At 39.8% G+C, this 16616-nt stretch overlaps 1 protein-coding gene across 3 annotated transcripts in view; it reads left to right on the top strand.

Annotated features, from left to right (window-relative positions):
- The window catches only part of Jupiter (microtubule-associated protein Jupiter), a 131734-nt gene extending 116728 nt beyond the window's left edge, over positions 1-15006 (top strand). For all 3 annotated transcript variants that reach the window (XM_076186313.1, XM_076186312.1, XM_076186314.1), the window contains 2 exons: positions 4078-4179; positions 12533-15006. In XM_076186313.1, coding sequence (XP_076042428.1) covers positions 4078-4179; positions 12533-12645 — 215 coding nt within the window. In that variant the 3' untranslated portion in view covers positions 12646-15006. The remainder of the gene's footprint in view (positions 1-4077; positions 4180-12532) is intronic.
- Positions 15007-16616: the final 1610 nt, after the last annotated feature.

Consider the following 16616-nt stretch of genomic DNA (forward strand, 5'->3'; position numbering starts at 1 on the left):
AAACACTAGTCCTAAGATGAAGCCACTTTCACAGTATTCTTAGCCATTGGTTTTTTACTAACTATGGATTTGTGAACTAACATTCTTTTAACTAATTGGTTCAAGAGCTTAAACTAACCGCACTCATGCTTGGTAGTTAAGTCTTAACCCATTCAACTCCGATGACAAGATGTCTTGTCATTTGGTCAAATAAAACAAAAAATCATAATAAAACAACAAAATGTTTGATGATCAAACAGCACCAGAAAAATATGACGTCATCAGTTCTCCTCGAGGAGGACTGATGACGTCATATTTTTCTGGTGCTGTTTGATCATCAAACATTTTGTTGTTTTATTATGATTTTTTGTTTTATTTGACCAAATGACAAGACATCTTGTCATCGGAGTTGAATGGGTTAAGCGGGTTTGCAGCTGCTCCTCCGCCAGCTCGACCTCCCCCCTCCCCCCTCCCTCCATCGCTCCCAACTTGCTCTCACTACTTTTACCTAGAATGTATATTTTGTTTTATTTGCACCAACTCTTTTTTTCAGACATTACGAGGTAGTTCTTTAGCATTTCGAAAATCTGCTCGGCTTCCTTGCCTCATGACGATCGTTAGTATTCGTACACGTAGATATGGAACAGTAGAATGGGTTGCACGCCAGTTGTAGTAATGCTATCCAGCCATGTCCACACTGTAAACCTTTGGCATCGGAGTTCCCCTCATCTGAACAAAATCTGGCGCCAGTCAGAAATAAGACTGAGGTCAAAGGGACTAAGATAGAAGTGTCGAATGTGGCGTTTGTGGAGGCATCAAATTCGATCAGATTTTTACGTTTAACCTGTGGACATTCTCGTTGACCTAAGTTGTTTATAAATATTAAATTAATTGCATAGCCTTGGGGAAATAACATTTTTTACGACAGGTTTCGTATAATACTGTTCTGTAATGTTAGTAGTCGTCGACTTGAAGTTCGACTGGTGTTGCCGAGATGTTCCACGGTTAACCAGCGAAGGTGTTTGAATCGAGAAACCGTTAGATGCAGTCTTACCCCCCCCCTCTCCCCCCGCCCCCCTTTTAGGTCTGCATCCCTTCTAAGCACCATGGACTGCTTGCGCTACCCGACCTTTTGATATGCTTTTGGCATGCTTTTGGCAGCCACTACACAAGTACAAGATAAAAGTAGGATGTGTTCAGTTTCCTCGCGAAACTTTTTGGTTGATCGTATGGAGGATTTTGCACTTTGGTAGTCATAAATTCATTAGATACCACTTACACTACAAGTGTAGTTTAAACTATTCGTTCAGTCGTTAATTCATTCATTCAGTTGTTCATTGGTCATTACTCGGTTATCCCAGCTGAAATCACCAAACGACGCCAAAACATGTCATGTTTTCGGAATAGTAGCTGACATGTTTTTGTGATTGTAGTAGGAACTATTGTCTGTGGACTATGTTATTGTGGTGGCCACAGGGTGATCAAAAGTTGCTTCTATGTTGGGTGGGGCCTGGAGGAAAGGGAACCCCCTCCCCCCCTCCCTTTCCAATCCAGAAACCTCCGACTTTTTGCTACCCTCGATTACCATCTCTGACTCCTTTACAACGCGATACTGTCCTCAAGTATAGAAGCGCTGGTTATTGTCGACGAAATACAAATGCAGACTTCGGTCACCCTGGTGCCACCATCACCCTGCAGTGTGACGTCTTGCAGTACCTCCCAAGTGCGTACTGTACGGAAGAGTTCCTGCAGCTGGGAGCGACAACGATGATTTATGTGCTTCCCAGATGCACTACCTTGTGCATTTGTGTACAGTTTCCCTGTGCAAATTAAGACTGGTTATATACGCGCACGACACTTGTGATTATTATGAATTACACTTGTGCTCTCTTGCGCGCACGCACATGTACACATACTGTACATACGTGTATATGTACAGGCTGTTGACACAGATTCGCGCATACAAACATGAACTCCAAGTGTGTTTAGTTGCACAAGTTCATTGTACTGTAAGGCGTTAAATAAGCATATATACGAACCTCAATGTAGACTTGATACAACACCACTTAATGTAATCCATCTATTCCCGTTTTGTCCTGCACAATCTCATTCTGGCCATTGCCCTAAAGACGCCTAGTGCACGCGTCCTTATTTCGTCGGCCCTAACGGGCCCTTTCCACCGAATCCTCCACAACCCCTTTCACCCTCCCATATCAGTCCATAGGAAGGGAGCGTCTACCCACGACAGGCCAATATCTGAAGGGGTTGGGACATAGGCCTTATCAAATTTGACTTCCTCATCATTTTACATACTCGTCCTCTCACCCCCCACCCCTATGGCGGAGGTTGCTGCCGAGGGGCAGCTGTGCGCTTCTTCCCGACGATGAACGAGTACCGGCAGGATCCAGAGCACGGAGCTGTGCCATCGGGGTCCTCCTATCCTATCCTCTCCCCCCACATCTCTCTTCCTCCTACTTTCCCCATCACCCACTCTCCTCTCCCCACCCTCCCAATCTTCCTCTCATCCCACCACCCTCTCCTCTTCCTCACATCACCCAACCTCCCTCTTCCTCACATCACCCACCCTCCCTCTTTCTCATCCCCCTCTTCTTTTCGCTCCCACTCTAACCATCTTTCATCTCCACCCTCTCCCTCTTTCTTCTCCCCTCCCCTCTCTCGTCCCCCTCTTCCTTCATCTCCGTCCCTACTCTCCCCATCTTTCATCCCTGCCCTCTTTCTCTCTTCTCCCCAACCCAAATTCCCCTCTTTCCTCCCCACTCCCCTCTCCCTTTCTCCACCCTCACCCTCTTTCTCCATCCTCCCCCTCTCTTCTTGTACACCATCCTTTCCTCCCACACCCTTGTTAACATACGGGTATGTTACTTGGACTAGGTGGCGTAGGGAGAGAATGAAGCTCTGATTGGCTTGTGTCCTTTATTCTGGTTAAGATACGTGTGCGTCGGCCTAAGGACGGACGTGGCGTGGTCCCCGAAGTGGGGGACCGACCGTGAAGGCCTAGTGACGCGCTACAAGGACAGAGGACTGACTAACTGGTCTACCTACTCTGGTCAGGTAGTATATAAGCGGTGACTGACCCGACGCTATGACCAGACTAGACCTAACTGCGGTCCCTTTCCTGGAAGGGGGGGACCTTCCTGACCACCAGCGCCAGGTCTTAATCTAAGTCCCGATCGCATACCTGTGGGGTATGCTTGTGGGGTACGTGTACACCATACCCTCCCTCTTTCTCTCCTCTTCCACCCTCCCCCCTTTCCTCTCTCACTCTCCCTCTTTCTCTCCCCCACCCTCCCTCTTTCTCTCTTCCCCCTCCTCTTTCTTTCATAACTCCCCCTCTCATCCTCCCCCCTTCCTCCCCGCCCTCTCATCCTCCCCCCCTTCCTCTCCGCTCTCTCATTCTCCCCCCTTCCTCTCCGCTCTCTCATTCTCCCCCCTTCCTCTCCGCCCTCTCATCCTCCCCCCTTCCTTTCCACCCTCTCATCCTCCCCCCTTCCTTTCCACCCTCTCATCTTCCCCCTTCCTTTCCACCCTCTCATCTTCCCCCTTCCTATCCACCTTCTCTTCCTCCCCCCTTCCTCTCCACCTTCTCTTCCTTCCCCTTCCTCTCCGCCCTCTCATCCTCCCCCCTTCCTCTACGCCCTCCCATCCTTCCCCAGTTCCCCCCACCCCATCTTTCATTTTCCTTTCCGCCCCCCCCCCCACCTTCCCACTCTTTTTTACCCGTGCTCTGCCCCCCTCAGTACCCATGTTTCCACCTTTGCATCTAATCTTCCGTTCCTCATTCTTTGTTTCCCCTCGCCAGTTCAAGACACAAGTTAATCGGTTATTGATTACCGTCCTTCGGGTCGCAGTGTACTCGTTCTTCGTCATTCTATATCAATCTCTATCGGGTCTGTTTGCACGGATCTTGCACACCATCCACTCGTAGTGCGAGCGGAGTTGTTGGTGCTCAATTCACGAAACGTGCACGCTGACCTTTCCACTATCACCACCACTACTACTGCCACTTTCACCACCACCCACCATCACCACCTCCTTCCACCACTACCATCACAACCACGACTTCAACATCTACAACAGTGTTCAGCGGAGCATGGAGAAGACGCGATCCTGTGACAGGGGAAGGGATCCAGAGCACTTGGGATCTTCATGCTCCCATGTGTGCCCCCTGTAAACGGAAAGGTAACAAGCTCGCTGCCTCGCACACTCACAGCTGGTCAGCCACCGGTGCCCTCCCCCATTATCTCTTCTAAGTCGTCACAACCCATCCCCTCCCCGTTCCCACTGCTCGAAAAAGTGCAGTGAAAGGCAGAGTATTGTCCCAGATACGAAATCCGAAAAATGAGTCTTGTGCTCTTGTTTCGGGCCATGATGTAGTTGCCTGCAAAGGTAGTCTGTTGTTTATTCTTGACTATTTTATAACTGTAAATATATCCAAATACAAAAGTTATTTCTTGTACTGAATGTAATTGGTTCTGAACAAGTTAATCTTGTATGGCAATATATCCAGCCAATTGACTGGAAATGTTGTCATACAGGAGGCGTATGTATCAAATGTTCAGGCAACGAATGTCATTTGTAGTTACACCAGGAGGGGTGACAGAACCTGAGCAGGCAAATTAAACTGACACTTGGTACACGTACACTTCGAGAGTCGGCAAAACTGAATCCATAGATCTATGAGTATTGCTCGTATAACTCGTTATGTAGGAATAACTTTAACTTTAACTTGAACTTCAAGTTCAAGGGACACAACTGAAGCTTCACTGTACAAAGAATTGCTGAAGAATGTTCGACCCATCCCTGTTCTTCTCCATCATCCTTGCTGAGATTAATGCTCTTTTACTATAGTTTGCCATCAGCAGGTATGCTCAATTGTGTACAAACGCTTTGGCTTCAGTCTGAACCTTGGTGATGGTATTGTAAGGCAGGGAAGGTGAACTGACTTAAGTAGTCATTTAAGGTTTCCCCCACCCCACCCCATGAACCCCAGCTTAGTATGCCAGTGCAATGTGATGCCTTGGTGACAGCCTAAACTAATGTATGAATAACACCTATAAGGTATCCTACTTGATATTTTTCTGTAGCTAAAATCAAACTTCTTGATTCATCTCAAGGTGGGTCATATATTGAGAGGATTTTGATCACAAGTCTTGGATTTGTACTTCCCACCCACTTAGAGGAATGAAATCACCTGGCAGAAGCTAGAATCGATTCTATGAAGTATGGTACTCTGTCAAGTGTTGGTCTTCAGCTTGCCACATATGTTGCCTGCAATAGAGATTGGTTTTGCTGAACCGATTAGTTACTGTGTGCAACAGTTAGTGTTGTGCTGAACAAGTCTGGCAATATCCCCCACCATGAACATACAGTTGTCTCCACTTAAGTACTACTGAGGCTGATGTCATTCAGAAAGGTGTGCGAGGCATACATCTTTGGGTCATAGATTTGATACTGAGAAATAAGCTTCATACAGCTTTGCAAGAAGATAATAGCCACTATAGTATATAAGTGTAGTAAACTATAAAAATGGTGATGTTTCAGCAACTAACTTGACAAAGGCTAGTTTATTTCTCCATTTCATGAAGGACCAATTTCAATTGAGATCTATTTTGTGACCAGGCACGGAGCTAACAGCTGTGTGAAGGCGCGAGAAAGCGTAGAGTAGAAGAATTTATCATCCAACCTCAGATTGCTCTTTTACTGCACCTGTTTGTATATATCGTATTGGCTAAAGTTACTGTATTGGGAATCTAAAATTAAGAAATGTAAATTTTCAGAATGAAAATTCTAGGAATAACTGGGAGTAGAATTTGCTTCTAGTATCTGGAATTTCCATTGGAAATAATTGTATACAGTATCAGATACAATTCTCCTATAATTCCTTTCCAAAGTGTGCTAAAAGCTTGTAGGAATTTGAGGTTAGGATGTGGACATACTTTATCCTACCTTTTCTTTTATTTGTTAATGTTTTGGGTATATAGCGGTTGGTCACTAGACAAGGCGTGTATAGACTGCACTTGTGTTTCTTGACCATATAGTCCATGGACTCGACCACAATTTTACATTTTTATATTGATACCACCTAAAGAGGCATATTTCTCAATCTTAGTATAATCATCTCCAAGGCAAATTAATTAATCTTAAACTACCTGTACGCTACCAAAGGCATACTACACAACTGAATATCTGTTAGTCAAAATGAAACTTGTGCACATCTGTACACAAGAGGGATGCAAAACTTTTAACTACATGCATAACACCAATTCTGTATTGCAATTAGAGTCCCATCTGTATCCTCTTACCAGACTTTGCTTTAAATCCATTTATATTGTCTACCTGGATTATATATTCTTCAAATTAAGGCATCTGTGCACAAAGAATTGTAACATCCTTCACAATGTCTTGAGTATTTTGTTGTCCTTGATGTTCTTTCATCCCATAATCTTGAATTTTTACATCACGATTCCAAAGATAGTAGTTATAATTTTTTTTCCCATGTGTGGGTTATCTCAGATCCAAGTTTATCAAATTTTGTATGTTATTTCAGCCAGGCTTGATTTTTTTTTTCCAAGTTTTTTTTCCTATGTCTTGTCTATTTGTAGTTGTTTCATTCTTTCATTCATTCATTCATTCATAGTCCATCTAAGTATTGTACATGGCTATCCACCCAAATTGTAAAATTTCAGGAAGACGTCCGGGCTGTGATGTATGAGTAGCAGAGTAGATGGGTTCTAGAATACCACATGTTCATGTAATCTTTGTAATGCTGTAATAAATAACCACCAAAAAAGACACTGTATTGCCACTTGAGATGGTATCGATATTTAATACAGAGACCCATGGATTTTTTTTTTTTTTTTTTCTTCCTTTGCTGATAGCTTAGATTGGACTAATTGTTATAAGTCCATTTTTGTTTTAGTCATATTACCAAGATGACAGGCCAAATCAGGTCATTAACATTCTTTGGCATGTGCAATTAGTGCTCAGAAAGCTAATATTCATTGTTGAACTAAATGGATTAATGTCAACCTGAGTACATGTTTCTTCCACAACATATCTTGCCTTGGTTAAGATTTATTTTAAATTTGCTTCCACAGTGAATAAATCCCAAATATTTTGCTATTTCACATAGAAGTTCAAATTAAATGCTAAAGACCTGATGCCCCTGTGTGGATATTTATTACCAATCCAGGATACTATTTGTATGTAATTGACATGACTAGATTTTTATTGCAGATACAGGAGACTTGATGCTTTTAACAAATCACTTCAAATTAATTCTTGCTACAGTCTCTCCATTCTGCAGTTTTCTGCAAGTCTGGTTTTCTTTGGCTTACATCTATAATTAGCTTAGATCTGTTGGGCATAGGATACTTAAATATACTATGTCTATAACAGCATAGGATTTAAAGCATGATCTATTTTAGATATGCCATAGCATGATCCTGTCCTAATAATTCTGGTGTTCATATAATTAGTTTTTCCCTGGCTCAAGGGTTTGTAACTTACAGTTCATCCCTTCATACTCTGAATAGACTTAACTTTTCAGAACTAGTTTGGACTAAGGTTTGTGTATTTACCTAGTTGTATTTTACGGGAAGGGATCTATGCTCGTAGTGACCCATCTTTGTATCTTTCAGCATCTAGTTTGTTCTTAGATTCTTGTATGGTTTTTGCACACTGTTTTGTCCAATTTGTTCCAGATGTCCACCACTGTGTTTTTTTTCTCTCTTTTGCTTCATTTCTTAGTGTCTTTTCCCTATTTTTCCTCATCGCTCATTTCTTTTTTTATCCATATTTTTGTAATATTCACTTTTTGCCAACTTTGCTGTTTTTGATAGTATTTCTATCATTTAAGACCTTAGTTTAATCTTTAATGGTCTTTTTTTCTTTAGAATATAGTCCCATTCTATGCACTTATATTTCTTTTTATATTACTTCTCTCCACTTGTAACTTTCGGAATTTCTTGTGCAATTTCTTTCTCTTCTTTTTTTAAGTACCTAGCTACATTATGTTGTTCTTTAACACCATAAACTACTATGCATTTTTTTTTTCTTTTTTTTTTTTCTTTTTTCCATCCACTGTGTCTGACCCAATTATCTTTCTCCTTGATTACTTTAATTACCGTTTCATTTCCATTATCTTGCTTGTTGCTATATTATTTCTTTAAAAGTTATTTTCTGGTTTTCTTGTTCCACTTTCCATTGATTTTTTTTATTTCTTGGAGAGATCTCTTTTATTGTTTCTCTAACTTTCTTGGTCACTGCTTGTATTTCTTTTATTTCTTTTTTCAAAGCCTTATTTTTGTTTGTATCTTCATTTTTCATTCTTTTGTTTTCACCTTTTGACTATATATATATGTATATATTTTTTGTCATTAAGTTCTCTCGTTTCAGCATTCTGTTTTTTCAGTTTTACCTAGTATTTACATAGTTGTAATATACGGGAGGGGAGCTATGCTCATGGTGACCCGTCTTTGTATCTCTCCGCATCAGGTTTTATCTTAAAATCTTGTATAGTGTTAGCACATACTGTTTTGTTGTCTAATTTGTTCCATATATTTATCGCTCTGTGCGGGAAACTGTTCCTTTTCAAGTTTTTTCTATAACTATCCTTTTTCAATTTTTTTCCATGTCCTCTTGTTTTACCGTTGTCCCACATTAATAGGTCATTCCTGTCTAAAACTTCCATTCCTTTCATTATTCTGTAGATAGTTAGCAAATCTCCTCTTTCTCTTCTTTGTTCCAGAGTTGGTAGGTTCAATTTGGATAGTCTTTGCTCATATGTTAGTTCGGCGAGTGTTGGTGCTAGTTTTGTTGTCGCTCTTTGTAATCTTTCTAGTTTCTTAATATTCTTTTTGGTACTGGGTGTCCAAAGTGATGCTGCGTATTCGAGTTTTGGTCTTATTAGTGTAGTAAGTATTTTCCTTATCATTTCTTCGTCCATATAGGTAAATGCCACTTTGATTGCTCTCAATAAGTTGTAGGTTTCTCCGAACATCTTGTTTATATGCTTATCTGGTTTCATGTCCTTTCCAATCATCACTCCAAGATCTTTTTCATAGTTTGTTTTATTTATTTTTTCTTCCCCCACTTCTTATGCGTTACCCTGTATTCAGCTTTCAGATATATAATTTAATTTATTAATTCTGTTATCTCTTGATTTCTAAGGATATTTTTAAACTGATTCTCTTTCCAATTCCAAACCTCTATCCAGTATTCCACTTTCTTTTATAAATCCTGAAAAAACATTATTTTCAAACATTTGATTCAATTTTGGTGTTTCAATGTTGCAACTCTTTTGGGGGATGACACCTAATGGTGATTTAACTATACTTAGTCTTCTCTTTGTTGGTTCACTATATTTTTGGTCTTCATTATTCTCCATTTTTGTATTGACCGCTAATGTGAAATTATTTTATCATTTCGGTCACTCGATAAACAAAGCTCCCAATACTGAAAACTAATACAAAACTAGGTGTTTCATCCAAACTTGTTGAAAAAGTGCTTGTTCTAGACATCCATTCCAGCCTGTGGTTTGTTTGTGTATTTACCTAGTTGTATTATACGGGAAGGGAGCTATGCTCTTGGTGACCCGTCTTTGTATCTTTCAGTATAAAGTTTTTTCTTAAAATCTTGAATAGCGTTTGCACACTTTCTTTATCTACATTATTCCAGGTATCCAGTACTCTATGTGGGAAGCATTTTTTTTTTTTTTTTTTTTTTTTTTTTTCCCCCCCTCTCCACATCTCTTCCATAGTTATTCTTTTTTAGTTTCTTTTCATGTCTTCTTGTTTTTCCCTTGTCCCATTTTAATAAATCATTCCTATCGAGTATTTCCATTCTTTTAATGATTCTATAGTCAGCAGATCTTTCTCTTTGTTCCAGAGTTGGTAATTCCAATTTGGACAATCTTTGTTCATATGTTAATTTGGAGAGAGTTGGTGCCAACTTTGTTTTGCTCTTTGTATTCTTTCAAATTTCTTTATATTCTATTTAGTACTGGGTGTCCATAGTATTGCTGCATACTCCAGTTTTGGAGTAGTCAAATGCCACTTTCATTGACATTAATAGTTTCAAGGTTTCTTAGACTATTTTATTGATATGTTTGTCTGGTGTTGTCTTTGCTGATTATTACTCCAAGGTCTCTTTCAGAGTTCACTTTTTTGACTTCTTCAATTGTATAATTTCTTGATGTTCTATTTATACTTTTTCCAAACTCCATTATACTACATTTTTTGGTATTGAAGTTCACTTCCCACTTTTGGGTCCATTTCCAGGTCTAAATGTAATGATTCACAATCCTCCTCTGTTACTTTCTTTGGCATTTTTGTGTCATTTGTGAAGAAATTCGTAACCCTCCACTCCTTCATCCATGTCATTTATATACATGGCAAATATGATGGGGGCCAATAACGAACATTGCAGGACACCACATATTTCTTCCCAATTTGAGTAAATTGTCTCTAATTACTACCCTCATTTTTCTCCCAGTCAGGAAGTCTTCCATCCATTCTAATAATTTTCCTCTGATGCTACCTATTGATTCTATTTTTCTAAATAGTTTTTAGTGTGTGGTATCTTATCAAATGCTTTTTGTAGGTCTAGAAAGGCACAGTCTGCCCATCCATCCCTTTTTTGTATTATTTCTATTAGTCTCGAACAGAAGCAGATAATTTTTTTTTTTTTTTTGTACATGATCTTCCTCGTCTAAATCCAAATTGATTTGGATTCAATATATTTTTTCCTTCCATCTACTTTTGATAACTTTTTCACATTTTTGCTACTGTGCTTGTTAAGGAGACCAGTCTGTAGTTGGTTGGATCTTCCTTGTTTCCTCCTTTATATATTGGTACAATATTTGCATTTTTCCAGTCCTGTGGTACCTCTCCTTCTTTGAGTGAGTATTTAATTATATTGTATAATTTGTCCGTCAACTCCTGTTTTTGTTTTGGTACATATTTATCCATTCCTTTATCATATATTTCTTATAATATTGTCCATTTCTTTTCATTGTTTCTTCATCAAAGAAATTTTCCCAATTCACTATTTGAAAGAATGGAGTTTCTCAAAATCCATTTTGTCATACATCAGTCTTCCTTTTCTGTTTCTCATTTCTTCCCAAATAGATTTCCTCTTTTAGTTCAAACTTAATGTGGTCACTCCCAATTTGTCTTGTATTCCATTTTTTCACAATTTCAGGCTCGGACGTAATTATTTAGTCTCGACTGTTCATTATTTCTATATCTAGTATTCTTTTACCCATTGAGTCATTGTGTATTTAATGGTCATGTCCAGTAGTATATTTCCCCAAAGTTCCTCTCCACCTTTCACTGTCATGTCACCCATAATTACTAAGTTTCCTCCTTTCTGTATTTCATTTAATGCATGCTTTGTCTTCCAACTCCCATAATTATTAAGTTTCCTCCTTTCAGTATTTCATTTAATGCATGCTTTGTCTTCCAACATTTTGGAATAGTCACTCTTCCCAAGAATATGTTTTTGGGGGGACATATATCACTACAAATTTTCTACTTTTCATGTCACTTGTTCTCAACTTTTATCAAATTCCACATCATCCATACCAGGGTTCCTTTCAGGTCTATAATATGCTCCAATATCCACAATAATTATAATACTTTGTCAGAGGCTTTCTCCAGTAGCATGTACATGGTCCACTTGTACATCTCCATTGCAGTACATTGACAGTCACTTGTATGTCCCCACCCCTGTCTAAATATCTTCCAAACATGGGTGTTGTCAGCAACAGGCCTAAAAAGGTGGAAAAGATGCAGAGATGACCTGTTATTCAGGAGGAGCCAAAAAAAAAAAAGGAGGGAAGGATCGTGAATGGGAGTGAAGTATGTGGGGATGAATTGGGTGGGAGTGGATTTATGCCTTTGATTTTGGCTACCTTCCTTGTACGGGAGGAAAAAGCCCTTGGTATATGTAAGTGTTAATTTTTTCTTCCCACAACCTTGACACATGTTTGTTTACATGCAAATTGTAAAAGTTTAGATTCCCTCCCCACACACACTTTTTTTTTTCTCTCTTTAGTAGTATTCATGAACCTCCTTCCCTCTAGAGTGGTTCAAAATTACTAAAGCTTGTCCTCAGATGTAAGCAAACGTGTCAGTCTATGCTTGTGTTTTAAGTATAACCCTACTTATATTTCTCCTGCAATCCCTCTTCTCATAAACCAGAAGCACCATTTTTCTTATTAACCCCCACATGTAGCTGCTCCTTTTCTGTAAATATGATAGATATTTGTTTCACAAAGCAGAATCTTTCTTCTGCAGTGTTGTTGCAGGCATGCTTTCATTACATGTGTGCTTCCATTTGTTTCCATACTGTATACTGGGATGTACTGTACTAGCTTATTTCTGCATGAATGTATGTATATGTACTTTAGGGCTTCCAGAATATTACTAATTGAAACGTGTTCATTTAGGTCTGTTTGGTTTTTTCATGGCTGAGGATGCCTGACCTGGTTTTATGCACAACTGTGTTCTCAAACATTCTCTCTTTGCAGCCCCAGCAAACCCTGCTTCAGGAACCTCCACTAGCAAGTCTACTCCTGAGCCAGCATCCCAGCCCTCTCGCCAGAGGGTTCCCCCTGGAGGATTCTCCACGAAGCTCTGGTAGACGCTCTTTCACCACCTCCTACGCCCTCACCTTGTCACCTGAAGAAGGGCTACCACTATCTATGGCCCTGCTTGCCTGAAACTGGTATTGCCTTTGTGGCAGGCATCAACAGTATAGCTTGAACATCCTGCTGTAATATTTAGCCATTGGAAGTTTGGAGCCACCGATTTGTTACATTAGGATGGTGTTCCTGCAGTCTGAATGTGTGACAGCATTTAAATTTTGGAGTGAAAATTTGACTCCTGAATTACTGTACACTAATCAGTTACTACCGGTATCATGCCATTGTGTGTAGATAAAAGGATATTTGTACTATGAACATCTTCATATAATCCAGCTAAATGTTGTAAGATGTGACAGGTTTCATATCTAGAAAAAATTACAGTAGGCTTGTATACAGATCTAAAGTGTTAGATTAGGAACAACCATTGCTTCCTCTTGGCATTGGCAATTTTGCATAGTAACGCTAGACTTTGAAAGCTAACCCCCAAATCCTATCCTGTGTTGGAAAGATGAGTCCTTTGCAAAAGGGGCTTGCCGAGACATCGAAAGGTAGTTTTCAGTGCATGCCATTGGTCAGCATTATTCACATGGCCGGTTCATTGAATTCAGTTCATAATTCTATCACACCTGAGTTTTTTAATTAATGAAACTGGATGTGGCCATATGATTTTAAGAGTATCTGGTATTGCACATTTTTTTCAGCCTAATATGCCCTTCATGGTACTGGTTTAAGTTAGCTTTAGACATCTTTGGAATTTCAATATTGCATTCCTGAAGCATACATTAACAGGCTGAACATGGGCGTACCATTCATTGTAGGAGGACTTTGCACGGGAAATGGTTTTAGCAATGCAACTAAATTGGAGACCGCCATAAAACTATGATAATTAGTGTATTGTACTTATCACATTGAATATGCCTTGTATTTTGTTTGCATCAAGTCACAAATAAGACTTCCAAGAGGCTCCAATAGTCTTTTTCTACATAATTATTGCCATAAGGTGGGCCTGGGAGCATTGGTTAAGTGCATTCAAAATGCCAAGGGACAGGTGTTGTACTGCTTGCCTTGGCATGGAGTGGAATTGGGGGAGATTTTCTTTACTTTCTTATTTTGAAGTTTTCATGAATTTTTAGGGGGTTGGCTTTGTTAACCACGTAGGGATTTGTGATAGGACAATTCTAGACTTCCAAATAGTTTCTTAATTTACTGTACATTAAATTTATGTACGTTATTTTTCAATATCCCATGGTTTGGATACTTATTGTTTCTTCTGTGTTGCAGTTTAAGTTCTATTTTTTGTTTCTCTTACATGTTGCATTTCTCTTAGAAAATGTGATTAAATGTTTTCTCTACAACCCATTTGTTTTGGATCACACTATTGTAAGACATCCATCCAGAACTGTGATAACTGTAGTCGACCACAGTGGAGTCTTGTCTCTCCTTGTTTGCTGGAATGAAACTGAGCGGTTTGATAACCCATTAACCCTTTACAGGCACAGGGCACCCTAACAAAAGAATAAAATTCAGATATCAGAAATACTTCTGCATAGTATGTGTCAGTGCTTAAATAGTTTATGTAAATTTGTTCCTCTTTGGAAGGGTAATTCTCCAGGTGAATAAATCTGGTGTTACCTACAGCAGAAGCAGTAAATTGCTTCATGCCTTCAGCTTAAGATTCTTGCAGAAAAGTTTCAGTACAGGTGGAGTGTTGTAGAGTGATGTTTCTTTAACCACCAGGTGATACTTTGAAGTTGATGCAGATAAAAGTTATTTCTATGGAGGAAGAAAAAATAAATAAAACCTTTGTGCTACTTCCTGATGAAGGGTCATTGCCTTGTGACCACATTACAATCTTTGTTCTCACATCAAACATGTGTTAAGCTAAGGAGAGGGCTAGGATCTCAAGTGGGATAATTCATGTACCATCCTTTGTACTCATACAGGATATTCTGTTTAGTCCATTGTCTTTAGAGTGCAGAATCAGCCAACTCAAATCTAAAATGTCACCAGGCATGAATGGGTGGTTGTAAAAACTCGCAATTGGTGTTCTTGGCATTATGTTCTTAAGCAAATAAGTTGAAAATAGATTTTGAAGTGGCATTAGAGAGGAAGAGGATGGATGTGAAAAAATAAAATTGCACCAGATGTGTCTGCATTGATCCTGTGTTGTGGTATGCGATGGATGTTAGGAATGATGAGATGGTTGATTGATGCAGGTGTACTGGTGTCAGTATGATGTCGGCACCTCAAAAGAATGGTGGATCCATAGAACAGCGTGGGATCCTCACAACTGCAGAGTCCAGCCATGCTCATACTTGTCTGGCATTTTCATTTATTTTAATAAAATTCAAGATAAATTTGTATTTTGATTTATTCCAAGGTAATTATTGTTGGAATATCTTGAAGAAAAAAAAATTGGTAGGAACCATGAAAGATGTGATTAAAACAGTGTTTAAACAGAAGAATGAGGCAATGAAAGTTAAGAGCTTGTGAACATGGAAAGTATAGTGATTTTAAGCAAAACGAGAAAAATTATAGAAAAGGAATACACTGTTAACTAAATATAGTATAGTTCATCTAGAAAATATTGTGATGGAAAAAGGAAGAATATGGGGAAAAGATGAACAGAGAATTTTAAGTGATGAAAGCTGGAAAGTACCCCGGGTTAAATGGATGTCAAGTGGAGTGGATGAATAGCTATAGTGGACTGGCTAATGAAGTTGTGTGCCTATAGGAGGAGAATGTGCAAGAAGACTGTAGGAGTGAATGTATTGTAATAGTATAAAGGAAAATATGGCAAATATAAACAACTTTAGAAGGATCAGTCTGTTAGACATAGTTGTAAAGGCATAGGAGAGGGTAAGCGAGTAAATGCCTTGGTTGATTAAAAAGTGTAATGAGGAATAGACACTTGGGAATGGATGCTAAGAGGAGACTATATGAAGGAGTGATTGTGCCAACAGCACTGTATGGGGCAGAAACATGGAACATAAGAGAGAAGGAGTTTGAATGTGTTTGAGATGAGGTGTCTGAGAAGTATGATGGGGGTTACTAGGCTGGATAGTGAGAAATGAGGAGGTGAGGAGGAGAACAGGGGTGGAAAGTGGGTTGGGAGATGGGGTTGATGAAAGAGTATTAGGATGGTTTGGACACATGGAAAGAATGAGTGAAGAAAGACTAGTAAAAGAGGTATGGAAGGCAGATGTGGAGGGAGTGAACATGAGGGGACGTCCTAGGATGAGATGGATGGATGGGGCTTTGGGGAAGAGGGGAATGTCTGTTGAGAAGGACAGAAGACAGGGGTGAATGGAGAATGGTTGTGTATGGATGATGAGGTGGAATGGGCAGGGGGATCGGAGGGAGCAAATTATACGCAGCCCGAAAGGATTTCTCCCCATCTTCTCCTTTATGCATGGGGGGACGGAGAGGGGGGTCGCCGATTAAATGAAGCATCCTTGTTGTGGATGTGCTGTGTCTTGCGACACTGCTTCTGACCCAGGGCAGTGGACAAAGTGCAGGGATGACCCGTCATCCAGGAGGTGCTAAGATGAGAGGGAGGGTGGAGGGGTGTGGAGTGTATTCAGGGATGGAATGGGTGGGAATGATTTCATGCCTTTTCCTTTTTGGCTACCTCCCTTGTAAGGGGGGAAAAAGCCTTGGTATATGTATTGTATGTAAGAATGGAAAAGGAAGTAATCAGGGAAGAACAATGTGGCTTTAGGAGAGGAGAATGCATGGATAAAGTTCTTAATAGGGCAGTTATATGAAAAGTTTTTGGCAAAAGGTAAGAGTTGGGTTTTATGGATTTGAAGAATGCTTATTACAAGGGCTGACAGGAAGGCACTGTAGGATGTTGCAGATGTATTGGATAATGGCAAAAGTTGTTGAGGATAGTCAAAGGTTTGAGTAGTAGAGCTTGTATCAGGGCAGGGTATGGAGAGAGTGAATGGTTTGTTGAAAATAGGAC

Source organism: Oratosquilla oratoria, chromosome 6 (genome assembly GCF_046742065.1).
Source record: "Oratosquilla oratoria isolate Oo_2021 chromosome 6, ASM4674206v1, whole genome shotgun sequence".
NCBI classification, from domain to species: domain Eukaryota; kingdom Metazoa; phylum Arthropoda; class Malacostraca; order Stomatopoda; family Squillidae; genus Oratosquilla; species Oratosquilla oratoria.